Genomic DNA, 12,784 nt, shown 5'->3' with positions numbered 1-12,784 from the left:
CATGTAGTGAAAGTTAAGCAGCTGCTTGAGCACGTCACTGAATCAGGGCCAAAATCAGTACATCATTCACTTATTTTAGGGAGGTTGTGGAATCTCCATCTCTGGAGATATTTAAGAGTAGGTTAGATAAATGTCTATCAGGGATGGTCTAGACGGTATTTGGTCCTGCCATGCGGGCAGGGGACTGGACTCGATGACCACTTGAGGTCCCTTCCAGTCCTAGAATCTATGAATTTGCCCTCTGACCTGTTGACTGATACTTGTCTTTCATATGTCTCTTCCATCATTATTTGTTCACATATGTTTCAGGGGATCATATTACTGCAGCCTGTGCTCCCAAACGGTAATTTTACCAGTTCTCAAAATGCAACTGGAAGTCTTTCTGCACTGTCCATCCCGACCTCATTGTACAGTAAAAGTAAAGGTGAGTGTAGATAATAAAAGTGCTAATTGTATCCAGTATATTTAGGGTAGGTGTGTTGATATCAGGTGCTCTGAGACACAATTTTCTATGCAGCCCCTGATTGAAGAAAAATGATAACTTTATTAATACAACAAAAAGAAAATCCTAAAATTAATGTGGTACTGAAATGGAGATTAAGGGTCTAATCCTGCAGTCCTTACTCAGGTAAAACACCTGAGTTCATTCTTAGAGCTTCATCCCACAAAATGCTGAGCACTTCTTGCAAGGTGCTGAGCATCATCAACTCCCATTGAAGAACTTGGCTGAATTGGGCCCTTAGGAAGTGATGAGCCATGGATATGTTTTCTTCAATGAGCCAACTGATAGGCCATAGCTTAAAGGAAATATGGGTGTTTTGACTCGCATCCTGAAGTTTTTTCAGTATTACCTTTAGGTCTTTTGGTTTTGTCAGTCAACTGTGTGGTAAAACGTAGGACAGACAGTTCTAGGCCCAAGCTATTAATTTTCATTTTTAACATGCAACGTGAATGTTATACATAAATGTGATTTTTGTCTTGTTGTCCTTTCACTTTCTTACTGCAGCTGTTACAAAAAACAATTTCTTCTGTCCTGATGTCATCATCCAGTGAGGATGGGGTAGGTATACATAAAATTAAGATAAAGAAAGAAAGTGAAACTTCCTGAAGTTTAGTTTAGAGGCAGAGTTCCGAAGTGGATAGTAGATATTCTGAGCTGTATGTGAAGACAATGGAGCAAAACATGCTAAGAATACTTTGCTCTATATAGCATCTTTCATTTGGGAATCTGGGAATGCTTAGGAAAAAATAGTCTCACTACACCAGGGGTGGGCAAACTTTTTGGCCCGAAGACCACATCTGGGTATGGAAATTATATGGTGGGCCATGAATGCTCACAAAATTAGGGGTTGGGGTGTGGGAGGGGGTGAGGGCTCCAGTTGGGGACTCTGGGGTGGGCCAGAAATGAGGGGTTCAGGGTGCAGGAGGGTGCTCTGGGCTGGGAACGAGGGGTTCAGAGGGTGGGAGAGGGATCAGGGCTGGGACAGGGGATTGGGGTGCGGGGCAGGGGTGCAGGCTCCAAGTAGCGCTTACCTCAAGCAGCTTCTAGAAGCAGCAGCATGTCCCACCTCTGGCTCCTATGCGGAGGCACGGCCAGGCGGCTCTGCACACTGCCCTGTCCACAGGCGCCACCCCTGCAGCTCCCATTAGCAGTTCCTGTCCAATGGGAGCTGCGGAGGCAGCACTTGGGACGGGGGCAGTGTGTGGAGCCCCCTGGCTGCCCCTACACATGGGAGCCAGAGCGGAGACATGCCGGTGCTTCCGGGAGCCGCACGGAGTAGGGCAAGCCCCCAACCCTGCTCCCCAGCTGGAGCGCCAGAGCGGAGCAAGCTCTGGACCTGCTCCCTGGCAGAAGCTTGAGGGCTAGATTAAAACATCTGGAGGGCCAGATGCGGCCCCTGGGCCGTAGTTTGCCCACCCCTGCACTACACCCTGACAGAAAAGTATTAGTACACCTATTTACAGATGGACACTTAGTGCAAGTCAGTGTCAAAAATAACAAAAGTCCTGGCCCGCTAGTTCTTTCTTCTAACACCAAGACCCAATTGCTCTCAAGTAACTGCCACTGAAGTTTCATCATAGGAATTAGCACTAAAGAAACCTGGAAAATATATAATAAATTGTGTTTTATTGGAACCTGAATAAATCAAACCACAGATACATGAAACACAAGCAACCATGAGCTATAAGACATAGTCATCAAGTGGCTACTCTCTTGGTCTGAGATATCATCAGTATAGCCCTATTTGCTTGTCTTTGTGTTTTATGTAGTATGTTTAGTTGTTACTTACAGAATACACTGTATTAATTTGATCTATAAGGAATATTTTAAGTTGAAAGTTTTTCTTAAAATTATTTTGCAGTGAATTGTTTCTTGCTCTTTTATATTGTAGATAGTACATGTAAGCTAATAGACTTATGGTTTATAGAAGACCGTTTTTAAAATGAGTAATAATCTTCCTGCAACTCTTGAACACAAAGCCAGTGTTTGATAGAGTACTTGCACACTCTATTCTAAAGTCTATTCAAATGTCATTTGACACAAGCTTCTTTCCATTAGCTATTTTTTGTTTGGAAAGTATAACAAAATAATTTAGTTTTTTTTAGTTAGTTGGGTTAGTTAAGTAAAACAAACAAAACCCAAAGAAACTCATTTTCATGCTTTAAGTCTTAAGAATATTTACCAGTTATCCATAAAGATTACATCTGAAAACTTGCTATTTGGAGGGAGGGGGTTTTCTGGCTGAAATCCAGTGATAACTTTTTTTCTCCATACTCCACTAATTCAAACTGCAACGTTATTTTAAAAAGAAAGCACATTTAGGGAAAGACTAAGCATGAGAAATATCACTCCAAATTGTAAATTTTGCCAAAGTTAGTGTGGGCTTCAAATAAAAATGTTTTTTCAAGCATGGTCGGAAGAGCCACTAGTCCTGTTTTCTAATCCTGGGTCTACCATCTTTTTGTGTAACCTTGGACAAATCACCTAACCGTTATATCTTCGTGTACCACACTATAAAATGAATATAATAGTACTTACCCACAGAAATGTTGAGGCACAATTAGTATTAAGCTATATTGTGATCCTTAAACATAAAGAGCTATATAAATGCAAATTATTATAACTATATGTAGGGCAGTACAGGAACAGGTGTAAAGTTTTTGTTTTTTGTTTTGTTTTTTATGTTTAGTTTCTAATGGGGTTTTTTCCTTTGGTTACCTTCTTACAGACCGTGCACACACACATGCACTGCCCTATCACATGCAAAATCCTTGGGTGTCCAAGAAAGCTATATAAAGAAGCAGTTAGCTATGCTTTCATGGACTGGGTGCTAAATTGCAGTAGCCATTATACCTACTGCAGTTTTAAGAGCCTGACAGTGAGATCCATTCTAATTGCGACTGCTGGGAGATGTTTTATTTCTAAATTATTGAAAATCTAATTAGTTTATCAGACTAAGTACGTTTTTTGTAGCAGCATTTCACAATCTTATTTTGTTTAGCTTCCTTTTTGAGCAGTAAAAACGTTGTACACTGGAAGAGGACCTTACACTCTATCTTTGAGTTGTATGCTGCCTAGAACAGAACGTACAGTACTGTTTGTTTAATCAACATGCCTTTATCACCACAGAGTTATGAGGTGAAGAGTGTGCTAGGAAAGGAGGTGGAGTTATTAAACTGCTATGTCCAGTCTGTAACCAACCATCCTAGCTGTGTTGGATTGGAGGAAATTGTCCTTCTGGAAGCAGGAAGAAACTAACCTGAATGCTGTCAGCTACTAGAATATCTATGGACTTTGTAATGTGGTTATTTGATAACTATGCCCACAGATAATGTATAATGCAAGCATGATAAGTAGTGAGGTTGTTTATTAAAACTGTGATTTAGAAAATATATTATTGCTAAACTTAATAAAAACTAAGTATGTAAAAAAAAAAACTTTTTTTCTGAATGTTTATATTGTGCTTTTGGTCAGTTCAGAATTTAAGAGTATAGTTCTTGAGAGTATTCTGTTGGAGTAAACGTTCATGAATGTAAAACAACTTGTTCTGGAGGTTTGAATGTTTGGTGGTTTGGGTGATATTTTTATAATGGGTGTTATGAATATTTTAATTTTGTGTGTATCAAAAGAATAACTTTTTAAATGTTATTTTTTTGAGTAAGGGTTTTAGCATGAATGGTGGACTTTAAGTAAGTTATCTGTTTTAATAATTTCCAGAAGCATTATATACTGCACACCATTGATACTTAACTGTAACGTTATTACCACACTGCAATAAATATTACAAATTCAGATTTGAATGAGCCTCGTTATCTTTCAGATGTGATAAATGGTGTCAAAGGTATATTCAACTAATGTTTTAGTCATAGTCTAAATATAGAAATACTGTGGCATCTAACTTACCATGAGATTATACACATTATACCATAAGAGTAAAGAACAAACTGGTTCAGGAGTGGTATAATTGTACTGATAGCTGCACGTAGATAGGGTTCTAACCTTAATCTGTCTGAGATGTTTTTATCTCAGTCTTCTTTTGTGTTCATAACTGAACTTTAATATAAGACTAGACTGTAAAGTTAAGGCACCAACTGATTTTTTTCTTTGTCCTGTACAGCACAGAGCAGATGTTTTTTTCACTAAGTGCAGACAAATAGACCAGAGTTATATGGTAACTAGTTTTGCATGCTGAAAAGATTTTGCTGCCTGATTTGTGGCTATTGAATAGACAAATAACTGTAAATCTGTCTTCTACTAGTCATTTCTGGGGTCATTGTAGATAATGGAATGACTTTTAGGCACTCTTTTGAGCACTAATAAATAACCAAGCCTTTGAGTCAAAAAAGACCTTTTCTTCCTTAGCCTTAAGAAAAAGCTACAAACACTGGGCCTAGTCAGTCAGATAATACCAGGTGTAATACTTACTGCTGTGAATAGTCCCACTGAAATCTATGGAACTATTTTCTGCAGGTAAGCACTACACCCTAGTAGTGTTTACAGCATTAGGTTGGTTTTCTGCAGGCCATTGCTGCCCCCACACATGCTGTGCTATTAATAAGTATACTTCCAGATTATGAACAAATTTAGGTGACTAAATTGACTTAAATATATGCAGTTATTTTCAATGGCAGTTCTGCCTCTTGGACCCTCACTGTCAGTAGAACTGCACAGCAAAGGTGGTCAATTTGTTCACTGAGTACGATTCAGAATACTAAAATGTATCCATACAGAAACTAAAGATTCATGTACTTGCAGCAATAATGTAAATAACCTGTTCATTCCACAAGGAATGCATTTTTTCTGTTGAACTTCATAGCCTTAAAACCTCTTTGTACAAGTAACAATATACATGGCTGGACCTGATTTGGGGGTATTGCACAGCTGGAGCTCTTAACTGTTGTCTTGAGGTTTTACAATTTAATAGCAAAACTTAGCTTCCCTTGTGTTTTGTTTGTTATGCTACTTGAGAACCATGATAGGAAATGGCCTACTTGTTGTTAAGAGTTCAGCCACTGGTGGATACAGTTAGCTTGAACTGTTGTTATAAATAGTAATTACTGACTCAACATTTGTACAGCAGAATGTAGTCCGTGCAGGAAGGTATACTTTATAACCATTATGCTGGCAGACATGAATTTTAACCCTACTAACGAATACCAAAGTGTTGCCTCCATTTTTTTTTGAGATGTTTAAAACGTGCACTAAATAAGCCTATTCGTTTTCCCCCTAATTTAAAAATAGTATTGAAAATTCAACTTTTTTAAAAGTTGTACTTAAAGCACACCTCCATTCTGGGTTTTACTGATGAATCACATTTTCATGTTAATATTACTATGCATGGTTGTAACTCCTGAGAAGTACAGCTCCACCTGTTGCATTTACTCTCAACCCCTGGCTCCAAAGCATAGGGCAAAGACATGAAGCAGAAGTGATTAAAAATGCTTTTTTATTCTTAGAAATGCTGTAAAAATTGATATAAAAGGTTGAGCATGCTCAGTCTTTTTCCTCCTACTATCTACAGTATAAAGGGTTTTTGAATCATTTTTACAAATGTACCATAGCTGCATCAATATGAATAAAATGTAGAAAAAGAAGAAAAACGACTGTTACAAAAATAATTTAAGGGGAAAAACCACAAAAGTTTAGCTTTTTTTCCCTTTCTCTCTCTCTCTCTATATATATATAATTTTTTTTGCAAGTTCGGCGGTTAAAGACCCAGGCCGAGCCCAATCTTGCTACAACATTCAAAAGAAACTGAAACCCAGCACAATTTCACTCTTGTTTCTTCCTCTCTCCCTTAATGCCGCTTAGGGAGCCGCCGGGAGCCGAGCAGCAGCAGCGGCCCCTCCGCAGTCCTGAGGCACTGTCCCCGCCGCAGGTAGGCCAGTCCTGGCTCTGCAGCGCCGGCTGCTCCGTGTAGGTCTCTGAGGTATTGGTAGGCTAAGGCAGTCACAGTCCCTCGAGTCCCTGCCCACAGGGTTACCGGCAGTCGGTGCCCGAGCCGGGCTGCAGGAAGGAGGCGCCAGGCAGCTGCTTGAAGAAGTGCCTGAGGCTGGTCAAGTCCCGGCTCAGCTGCTCGATCTTCTTGTGCAGCTTCTCGTTCTCGGCCGACAGCTCCAGCAGCTTCTGCTGCATCTCCTGGTTGCGGCGCTTCGCCTTGTCGCGGCTCTTGCGCACGGCGATGTTGTTGCGCTCCCGGCGCTGCCGGTACTCGGGGCTGAACCTGTCCACCCACTTCTTGCCGCTCCGCTCCTTGCCCGCCGGCTGCCCCTGCCCGCAGGAGGAGGAGGACATGGGGGACCTGGTGCTGCAGCTGGACGGCGAGCTGCTGCCCGCGGGCTCGGGCGAGGTGGGCGGCGTGGGCTGCCCGCTCAGGTTCATGATGGTCTGGGCGCAGGTGGCGACCTGCGAGGGCAGCAGCGAGGAGGAGAGGTCCCTGTCGCTCCAGTCCGGCTCCCGCTTCAGGGCGGCCCGCGGGGCGGAGGAGCCCGGCCGGGGCTCGCCACACAGCAGGGCGCCGCCGAAGTCCTTGGCGGGGTCGCGGCCCGCCGGCGGTAGGTACTCGCCGTAGTCGCCGCCCCGCTCCGCCTTGTGGTTGCTGTTGAAGAGGTCGGCGAAGAGCTCGTCGTTGCACAGCTCCAGGTTGGGCACCGCCGACATGGAGTCGATGTAGGAGCTGAAGTCGATGGCGCTCTCGTCCTCGTACATGGCCGGGGCGGCGGCGCTCAGCTCGGCCAAGCTGCTGCTGCCGCCGCCGCCCCCCTGCTCCTCGGCGCTCATGCCGCCGCTCCCGGGCTTGCAGGAGGGGCTCAGCCCGCCGCCGCCCGCCTTAGTGTCGTAGAAGTTGGCCGGCTCCAGGGACCAGTTCCTGTAGCATGCCGGGGAGTCCAGGCTGTACAGCGTGGCGGCGCTCATCGGAGAGCGGGCAGGGGCTGCACAGGAGTTACAGGGGCTCGGGCTCCGCAACAGGTGAGTGGTTCCCGCTCCGCTGTCAGGCTGGGCTGGAGGCTGCTGCTGGGCTCTCTCTGGCCGGCGCCTTCCCCGCGAAGCAAGCGGCGGAGTGTCACGCTGGGTCCGCCCAGGCCGGGGCAGACGAGGAGTTAGTTCGAGACCGGGGGCAGCAAGTCTAAACCTGGGAGCTGCCGCCTGCCCCGCTTTTATACAGCCCCGGCCCCGCCCCCTGCCCCAGTGACGGGGAGAGAGTGTTACTGGAATCCCTCGGGCCCCGGGGCGGTGCAGCGCGAGGGGAGGGGTCTGCCCTGCGCCGCTGCCGGGGGGCGACACAGCGGGGGCCGGGGAGCAGCGTAACCTAGATCTTAGGCTGTGCCTCGTAAATCTTTGCTGCAGCAGCAAGTGGGGGTGGTAGGGCTGCTTCCGCCCCAGAGCCAGAGCCCGTGCAAGCTCCGCTGGCTGCTGCTGGGAACGCGCCTGTGGTGCCAGTGCCTAGGACAGGCGGCAGGACTCGCTGTTCTCATTCCCACCTTCCTGTTTATCGGAGTTTGCGCTGCTCGGGTTCCTGGGGAGGGGGGTGGGGGCGAGAAACCACTTGCCCTGAAACAGACACGCACAATGCACGTGGGGTAACTGTTCAGCCCAAGAGCAGCGCCAATTGAGAGCCAGAAGCGAGCGGCTGAGGCAGAGCGTAGCTGAGTCGAGGACTCCCGTGGTTGCCAGGGCTGGAGCTGGGTTACAGCCTGCCGAGGAGAATCTCACCTTCACCCGGGGGTTGCCTAGTGAGGCGGCGGCGAGCGGTACTTCGCCTGTTGCACCTGAATCTGTGCGTACCTCGCAGTTTGTGTAGTGCAATGATCGGCTTCAAACACGGTTTAGCGGGAAACTACCCCTGCCGATGAATTCCCCCCCCCACACACTCCCCATATCAAGGCTCCGCTCCTGTGCAGCCGCTGTCTTTTTAAACGTGCTCCGCTCAGCTCACACTTACGTTCTAGCAGTGCCGTGCTGCACGTTGGAGTTTTGATAGGTTAAGTGGCACGTACACAATGCATGAAGCAGTCGTGGGGGACGGGGGGGAGTCTTGTGCTGTTTGTTTGACCATGTGCTAGATTTTAGCACCATAGAAAATACTTTCTCTGCATTCAAAACCACGAAGTGATTTGCCTCCTTGGTACACATTGCCCTCTTGTGGCTGACTAGTGAATATTTTTGTATCTGTCAGCTCAGACTACAATGTAGGTCACTTAAAAAAAAGGCAGGGGGGGATGTTATACTGCCACCCACAGCCACGGAAGAGAACGCACTGGTGCCCAGGTTCCTAGTTACGGTCTTTAAGCAATCACTCACATTGTAGGCTAATGAGAAGTGTTTTCCTAGAGGTAAGTCGTGAATAATGTAAACAGTGAAAATGTAAAGTGTGCTGCTTTAACAATACAGTCATTTCTCTGTTTCATTTTGAAGAGACGCTGTAGAATTACAACAATGGTTTGCGAGGTTTTGATGCCAATGTTTAGTGTCTGCACAGCCTTGTGAGACCGGGTTGCATCTGGTGACACTATAAAAATAACACTCCAAATAAATAGTTAATCTGGGTTTCCTAGCAAGGAAGAAATGACCAAAAAAACCCAAAACACTTTTAAGTATAACTGACCTGAAAACTGAATTGTATGTGCTATAGCCAAGCATTTGTGGGCATTGAAAATGCCCCTATCCTTTCCCAAAGATTCCAATACAGTAATACACCTTCCAGCATTCTCAGCAGGAGCCCTTATGACAAAGGTTTTATGCCAGTTCACAGTCACTAACACATTGGGGGAAGGGGTGTCTGATACCATGACCTCAGGGGCAAAACCCAATCTAGTTTAATAAGAGTTTTGCTTGAGCAATCACTACAGGATTAGGCACATACAGAAAAGCTTGTCTTCCTAAATACCTACCTCTAAAAGTGGATATTATCACCACACAGGTTTATAGAACTGTTGCTGTGGGCTTTTAAACGGCTGCCGCCTCCCCAAAAAGAGAATTTGATGGCAGCAGTGAACAAAGTATTCCGCTTGCTCTGAAACAAATATTTTGAGATCTTCCAGGGTGAAAGGTACTGTAAAAACATAAAAAGAACGAGGAGTACTTGTGGCACCTTAGAGACTAACAAATTTATTAGAGCATAAGTCATTAAACATTCTTTATGTAACTAATTATTAGACTCAGAAATTTTTGGTGGTGGGGAAGCTAATAAAAACACTATTAGAATTTAGGAAATCTTCCCCCTGGTTTGTAGTCTAGTTTTGTTAAATGAACACCACCTCCATCATTCATATTGTCTGGAGGAGTGCATACCAGTGCTTGCTTGACATTTTGATGGATACTCTCTTCACCTCAGACACCCCTTCCCCCAATGTGTTAGTGACTGTGAACTGGCATAAAACCTTTGTCATAAGGGCTCCTGCTGAGAATGCTGGAAGGTGTATTACTGTATTGGAATCTTTGGGAAAGGATAGGGGCATTTTCAATACCCACAAATGCAAGGCTTGGTTAGCAAAACCTATTCTCAGGGCTATACTGCCTTTCATGATGATGCTGATGCACAGGGGGAAGTGAGTTCCTATAAAACAAAGAAAATCTTTGGCATTGTGAGGAGTCCTTTCCATCCAACTATAACGAAGTTAAATTATTTAGCCCAATCTCTGACCTATGTTAATAATTTCTGTTACGATAGAGGTAGAGCTACACTGAATATGAGAACATTTAGTATGCTGGTGTTCTGTTTCCTTGATATAAGGTTTGTTATACTAATATGGGAGGGTGCTGCCACTTTTGTCTGTTGTATGTAGGTGCAGAAGTGACATGTGGCATAGAGAAATACAGCAATGCAGACAAGACATTTCTATAGAAGACTTTTCTCACCTCCATAAATGTGCTACGCGCCAATTTTGTGGGTGGTTTTGTTTGTTTTTTCCCCCATCCTAGTTGCTCTTAGCACTATGGCCTCTGTTTATATTATGACGACATGTGACTACAAACTTTGGCCTAGCAGCCTGAAAGTCAGCTAAACGGTGTTTCCCGTACTCTTCCCTGCAGATGCACTAAAAGGGCATTAGTTTACATAGCTGGATATATAAAACATAGGGAAAGGCATTTTAGCTCCCTGGGATCAAGTTTAGTTCACAAGTGTTTTACTAGTTTTTCTCTCTCACACACCCTTTATGGGATGGTCCATAGATCAGCTGGAAGGAACTGCTTTATGGGTAGTGTTTCTAGCAAGTGACAAGTTATCTGAGAAACCACATCCATAATTGCCTGTACTTTGCTATTCAGCTAGCTAAAGTATGTTCTCTTCCCCAGAGTGGAATCAGTCACGAAGTGACCCTGGTGGAATGGAACCATGCCAGCAAAAGGTATTTTATTTAATATTGATTGGATTTTAACAAAAAACATAGGAGGCCACTTTTCAGTCTTAAGATGGATACTGGTGTTGCAGCAGGAAGAGAACTCGGCTTTTGTCTAATGAAATACCAAACCTAGACATTGTGGATCTGATCTGTTCCTTTTGAAGTCAGTTTTACCATTGATGCCAATAGGAAGGAGCAGAATATCAGGCTTAGAACAAATGGGAAAATGCCTTCTGTATTTCACGTGATTGAAATCTTAACATTGTTTAATGAATGCAAAATAGCAATGCCATCTGCTTGAAAGTGAGGTAGTAAATCCTAGGAAAAGCAGCACCTTGCAATAGGAAGAATATTTAAGTAAAATGGAAACAGAAGTTAAAATGTTGCTGTAAAATTAAATACTAGTATTTCCAGACATCATATCTTTATATTGACAGTAGAACAGATAAACAACATTTATGTAATACACTAAAATGCCTCTGAGTTCTGCTGTTACTGACTCCCTTCTCCCCTCCCCCCAGCTAGATGGTCATTGTATTTTTGGGGTTTTTTTGTTTTTGTTTTTTAAAGAAGTGTCAGCGTTTCTGTATACATTTCATATGTAAATCTTTTCATAGTCCATTGCTACTAATATGACTGGCTGACTCAGAAGATAGTCTCGCACCCTTGGTCACAGGTCAGCGACGAATGAGTTTTAGAGCAATAATATTTAGGTAACAATCCTTAGCATATTCAAGATTATGCATAAAGTAAGTTTGTGGAGAGGGTTCTCAAAAAATATCATTCCTTCAATAAAGTTGCTTTATCTATATATATATATATATATATATAAGGAAAGTAAGGTGCAAACACCTAAAGCCTGGAATTACAACTAATATCTAGGGCCTGGTCTACACGTAAAACTGAGGTGTACCTAGCTACGTTAGTTGGGGGAGGGGGAGAAAAAAATTCACACCTTTGAGAGCCATAATGAAGTTGACCTAAGCCATGGTGTAGACATCGCTAGGTCAACTAAAGAATTCTTCCGTCAACCTAGCTATCACCTCTTGGAGGGGTGGATTAAATAAAATGACAGAAAATATCCTTCTGTTGCTGTAACTTCTGTAGTATAGACACAGCTTAAGTTAGGTGGGGGAAAGGTAGTATTGATGTGTGAGAGACAAGGGGTGTGTGAAGAACATGAACTTCATCAGTAATCTCTAGGAAAGGATGCTGGAGTTGGTTATGGAGAGTGGTGTCTTTTTTTTTTTTTTTTTTTTTTTTTAAACTTGTGGTTGGTGTGGAACAGTCTCCCAAATTGCAAACCAGCAGAGCAATGCTGAGAGAAAGATGATTGATGGGTTTTTTTCCCCTCCAAAGAATGTGAGATCAGAAGTATTTACATATTCTAAACAGTTTTTTTTATTAGTTGTTCAGCAGAATTTGTATTTATTGTTTATATAATTTCCTGCATGCAATTAATGTATTTTTCTTTAGTTAATCTAGTATATCTGCTTATTTTAACCAACAGTTCAATGTAATAATAAGTAATATTTTTGTTAACCCTAACCTTGTGGCTAATTATGCAGTTATTCTATTTATCACCTTCTTTTAAGCCAGCTGAAACAGTCTCCCACTTCCTGTGTGCCAAATACGCTCTTGTTGCCTTCTTCTGAAAACTCACAATGACAACCTCAAACAGGAAGGTTTTTCAGAGTGTCAGCACCTTCCCATACCTTGCCTGTTGCTCCATGTATTTGTCTTTTAGACTAAATACCAGAACAGGGGCTTTGTTTTTTTTGACATGTATGTATTTAGCTATAGAGCTGTAACACAGTGTAGCACAACAGTTGAAAGGATTAAATGATGGGGTTGGTTTAACAGACTTTTACAACTAGATAATGAAGGCTCAGAGGTGTACTCCTCTGACTGGGTAACTTATGACTTAAAGTCAATGGCC

The 12,784-nt window shown here is 43.4% G+C and overlaps 2 protein-coding genes across 5 annotated transcripts in view; one reads left to right on the top strand and one right to left on the bottom strand.

Annotated features, from left to right (window-relative positions):
• Positions 1–4,294, top strand: part of SPIDR (scaffold protein involved in DNA repair) — a 318,470-nt gene extending 314,176 nt beyond the window's left edge. For all 4 annotated transcript variants that reach the window (XM_054017880.1, XM_054017881.1, XM_054017879.1 and 1 more), the window contains 3 exons: positions 310–424; positions 1,007–1,060; positions 3,632–4,294. In XM_054017880.1, coding sequence (XP_053873855.1) covers positions 310–424; positions 1,007–1,060; positions 3,632–3,760 — 298 coding nt within the window. In that variant the 3' untranslated portion in view covers positions 3,761–4,294. The remainder of the gene's footprint in view (positions 1–309; positions 425–1,006; positions 1,061–3,631) is intronic.
• A 1,637-nt stretch (positions 4,295–5,931) lies between these two features.
• On the bottom strand, positions 5,932–7,648 carry CEBPD (CCAAT enhancer binding protein delta). Its single transcript, XM_054017883.1, has one exon. It carries the CDS (start codon positions 7,415–7,417, stop codon positions 6,482–6,484), a length of 936 nt encoding a protein of 311 aa, XP_053873858.1. The 5' UTR covers positions 7,418–7,648; the 3' UTR covers positions 5,932–6,481.
• Positions 7,649–12,784: the final 5,136 nt, after the last annotated feature.

This window comes from Malaclemys terrapin, chromosome 2 (assembly GCF_027887155.1).
Source record: "Malaclemys terrapin pileata isolate rMalTer1 chromosome 2, rMalTer1.hap1, whole genome shotgun sequence".
Taxonomy (NCBI): domain Eukaryota; kingdom Metazoa; phylum Chordata; order Testudines; family Emydidae; genus Malaclemys; species Malaclemys terrapin.
The sequence above is the reverse complement of the archived record's forward strand: the minus strand, read 5'-3'. Positions and strand labels throughout refer to the sequence as shown.